This window comes from Morone saxatilis, unplaced genomic scaffold, assembly GCF_004916995.1.
Source record: "Morone saxatilis isolate NCDOM2014 unplaced genomic scaffold, NCSU_SB_2.0 Contig3, whole genome shotgun sequence".
NCBI lineage: Eukaryota > Metazoa > Chordata > Actinopteri > Moronidae > Morone > Morone saxatilis.
This window is the reverse complement of record NW_023339873.1, coordinates 10,475,287-10,479,068: the sequence shown is the minus strand read 5'-3', so window position 1 is coordinate 10,479,068 and position 3,782 is coordinate 10,475,287. Positions and strand designations below refer to the sequence as shown.

The window sequence follows — 3,782 nt, the reverse complement described above, 5'->3', positions numbered from 1 at the left end:
AAAGACACTGTTGTCATTCTAAGCTACGTTGCCCAGAGACAGGGTTTTTCTACAACACATTTATCTTGTGAGTTTATTCATTTAGAAAGATATGATTGATTATTTAATGATAAATACATACCATAACATGTCATCGTCATCCTAATGGCACAACCGCCCTTCTTCTTTGGAGAAACTGCGAGTAAGGTCCGCAGTCTGAATGCAGAGCAAAAACAAGGCAGTGTTAGATGTTGGCAACACTCTTATTCGGACACTGTGTGCGAGTGTAACATGTTTCCCCCCCTACAACACGCCATACTATCAGAGAACATCTGCTACTGCATCACAATACTCGATAATACAATAGCAGCACCGTGCATGCAAGCTTGGGGCGCATAAAGCATGACCGCATGAGTGGAACAAACTTTACAAAAAAAAAAAAAAAAAATCCGCAGACAGGATCTTAAAACACAGTTATTTCTTTTTTTCAGGCTCCAGTGCAGGAGGGATCTGGTAAGTGGCCACCCACGCCACCCCACCCCGGAAGGATGGCTGAAAGCGTGAATGTCACGTGTCGCGCCCTGTAAGGGACTAAGCCATCCAAGCCACCCTCCAGCCACGCATCTCTCTCTCTCCTCCTCCTCCCGGGTCACCTTTATTTGACAAAACATCTCCGGCGCGGCTGCGTCCTCCGCCTCCAGCGCGATCTGCAGGTCGAAGATGTAGTCGATGACGTGCTGCAGGATCTCCACCTGGCTGACCGACTGGTTCTGCGGGATGCTCGGCACCAGCTCCTTCAGTTTGGAGTAGCAGTCGTTCATGTCGCACAGGGCGCTCACCGGCTCCTCCAGACACGAGTGTTTATTCCGGCTGATGGCGAGGCTCTGCTCCGAAATACAGCACACGGCCTTGTAGCAGCTCCTCACCGAGCGGACGGGACTGATGGCTTTCATGGTGGAAACAAGAGGTGGGAAACGATAACAACAATGAGACTCGGCTCGATGTTTGTGAGTGTAAGTTCGTCTTCGTCTTGCGGTCTCCTTATAACTGTCCTGACAAGCTACAGTGCTCTGACAGCGACGTACAGTTAAGCTTTTATACGCCCCACGCACTCTGTTGACGCCCCTTTTCTCGCACCGTGCTCTGATTGGCCAGTGTACAGAGCAAGGGCATTGTCATTGGCTGATATCACCTTGTGGAAGGGTTGGAAAGAATGAGGAAATTAGGCTGGGATGCCTGGAGGGGATTGTCAATCAATTAGTTACCTCTTTCAGGTGGTGGTGGTATTTATTTGAAATAGGAAGTAAAAGTTCTCGAAGTAGGGCACATTACAAGTTTAGAAGAATCCCGAGAGAAAAAAAAAAGAGGAATACTTTTAGTTTACAACCAGCCTACTTATCTCCCTAGGAGTAATTGCAAGGAGAGTTGTTTTAATTATAGATTTTACTACAGCATGTCTGACTTTTGCTTTTATAAACAATTATAATTCCAGACCATGTCAACAATTAAAGAAATAGAGATAGCCTACACGTGATAAATTATCACAGAGATGTTTTTAGATAATTATGGCCTATTTTTGTATCATTATGACTTTAAATCCTTCATGAAGTTTGGCTGCATGTCTGACTATGTCAAGACCTTGAAAACACATTCTTCAGAACTACATAGATAGATACTATAATACTATATAGATGGACAGATGTTTAAGCAATGTATGTGCTTATTTTAGAACACACTAGCCCCAGAAAATGGGCATACAAAAATAAAATGTTGAAAAAAAGGATATTTATATAATATGGGTAAAAGGTCAGTGGACTTCCAGGCTGTTTTCTACACTAGTTAATTGCTGAGAACGTTATTCTGATGATCGATCACTGAGTATGGATTTATGATTGTTTATGTTTTGGTAGCTTATAGGCCTTCTCTTAGAGCCCTATTGCATGTGTCAAGTATAGTTAACAATCATTCAAACTCGCGAAAGAATATTAATGGTGCACATCTGTGTAGTTACTTACTGTTTAAATCTAACCTTCTTTGGGTGAAACAGTTTTATGAAAATTATATTTTAACAATTCCAAATGTTGTTCCCTTTTAGTTTACATCAAAGCACGTCCCGTTCTGCTCCTATTTGGGTCTTATTTTCCCCTTTTCTCACAATCCTGTTTTGTGGAGGAATGCAGGCCTGAGCCAGCTGTGTGTCCTATCCCGGCCCAGCTGTGTTGATCTAACGCGCCAGTCCCAGACATGCTGGCGCCAGCCTCCCGACGTCATCCATTCACCCCGACGCGCACTCCCCTCTTTGGCAGACAGCCCGCCCTCCCCCGTCCACCACCAGAGGGGAGAGAAGCAGAGGCGCTCGGAAATACGATTGGCTGACCAGGTCTGTCACTCACTGACATGGATCTACGCCCCCCGAGCTTCCCTCCTCCCGTCTGCAGTTCCACTCAGAGACATTTAGAGGCAAACCTTTCCAAATACTCCATAACTTGTGCGATGTCGAATTCGCCAACATGGGCCTGCTGGAGACGGATCTCAGGACAGCAGCGTTGAGGGACGATCCACAATCAACATGCGACAGTTAATAAAGCCAAAACAAATCCAAACGTTTACATGTGATGTAGTTTTTGTACAGTTGTTGAAGTGGTTGCTTAATGGTCCGTGGGTGCCAGAATGGTAGCCTGTCGGTATGTCTTCACAAGACATTTTGCAACCACTGTGAGCGTCTCACCCACTCAGAACTGAGGGTTTGAACTATCCATTTTAGTTTAAGTGGTATTATAATTTTGGCGAGGCTGTCGGGAAACATGACACTGTGTTACATCACACACACAACAACAAGAGTGGGTTAAGTATACTGTTTCAAAATTATGATTAATTACAAGCACTTCATTCTTATCTTAATTCTGGACACGTTTGTGCGTAAATGCGCGTGGAGATATCCGCCCCATCATGCAGAGGTTTAACAGATGTTCAAGTCACTGCCTTCCTCCTGGCAATCACACCCCCCCTCATCCTCCCTAAAACCAGTGACCCTGTGTATGACAAGTCATTTTGCGAGCTCACTTTAGAGCAAACCACAATATTGAACCGTGAGACAGGACTTTAGTCCAGTGCTATTTAAGAGATATATTGTGTGAGCGGTGCAGGGTATCCAAACAAGTCTTTGACCTTAAATATCTTTCTTAAATATGTCAAGGGGAGGACAAATATTGCCCTAAATTTCCCAAGTCTGGTGGGAATATAATTGTTTGTATTTGCAAACTGAGCAAACTGCTGTCTAAATAGATTAGGCGATTGGGATTACAGGCCTCCGTGTGAAGTTGACACAACAAAATACACTGCCCCTGAATTCAAAGTCATTTTTAGGAGCTATTTCTAGGATATCAAAAATGCCAACAGTGTATTTTACTCCCATGACAGCGCTTGTCTGCAGATTCCAGAGTTCTCCGTGCGTAAATCTGTAGCCACACACACACACACACTAGTGTGTCTAGGCAGGGATCAGGTGCTTGTCGGAAAGGCCCCGGACACAATCGGGTCTCTCTTTCAATGGATGGGAGAATTCCGAGCCTGGCGTCAGTGAGTCTGCCTCTCTCCCCGCCCTCCCTCTCCCTCTACCCGCTCCTCCGTGCAGCTGGACGCAGACAATCAAGCCATCAACAATCGCCATGCATAATTAGCAGCGCCCCCTCCTCTCTTCTCCTCTCTACTTCTCTCTCTCAATTAAATTTCAATCCACTATATTTTATTATTTTATTGACAACTAAATACTACTATGGAAATAAAAAATAAAAAAATACCAT

The 3,782-nt window shown here is 44.6% G+C and overlaps 1 protein-coding gene across 1 annotated transcript in view; it reads right to left on the bottom strand.

Annotated features, from left to right (window-relative positions):
- The window catches only part of id3 (inhibitor of DNA binding 3), a 2,148-nt gene extending 1,086 nt beyond the window's left edge, over window positions 1-1,062 (bottom strand). Inside the window, exons 1-2 of the mRNA XM_035674669.1 lie at window positions 633-1,062; window positions 122-195 (exon numbers count right to left, since the gene is read on the bottom strand). Of these exons, the coding sequence (XP_035530562.1) occupies window positions 142-195; window positions 633-932 (354 nt within the window). The 5' untranslated portion in view covers window positions 933-1,062 and the 3' untranslated portion in view covers window positions 122-141. The remainder of the gene's footprint in view (window positions 1-121; window positions 196-632) is intronic.
- Window positions 1,063-3,782: the final 2,720 nt, after the last annotated feature.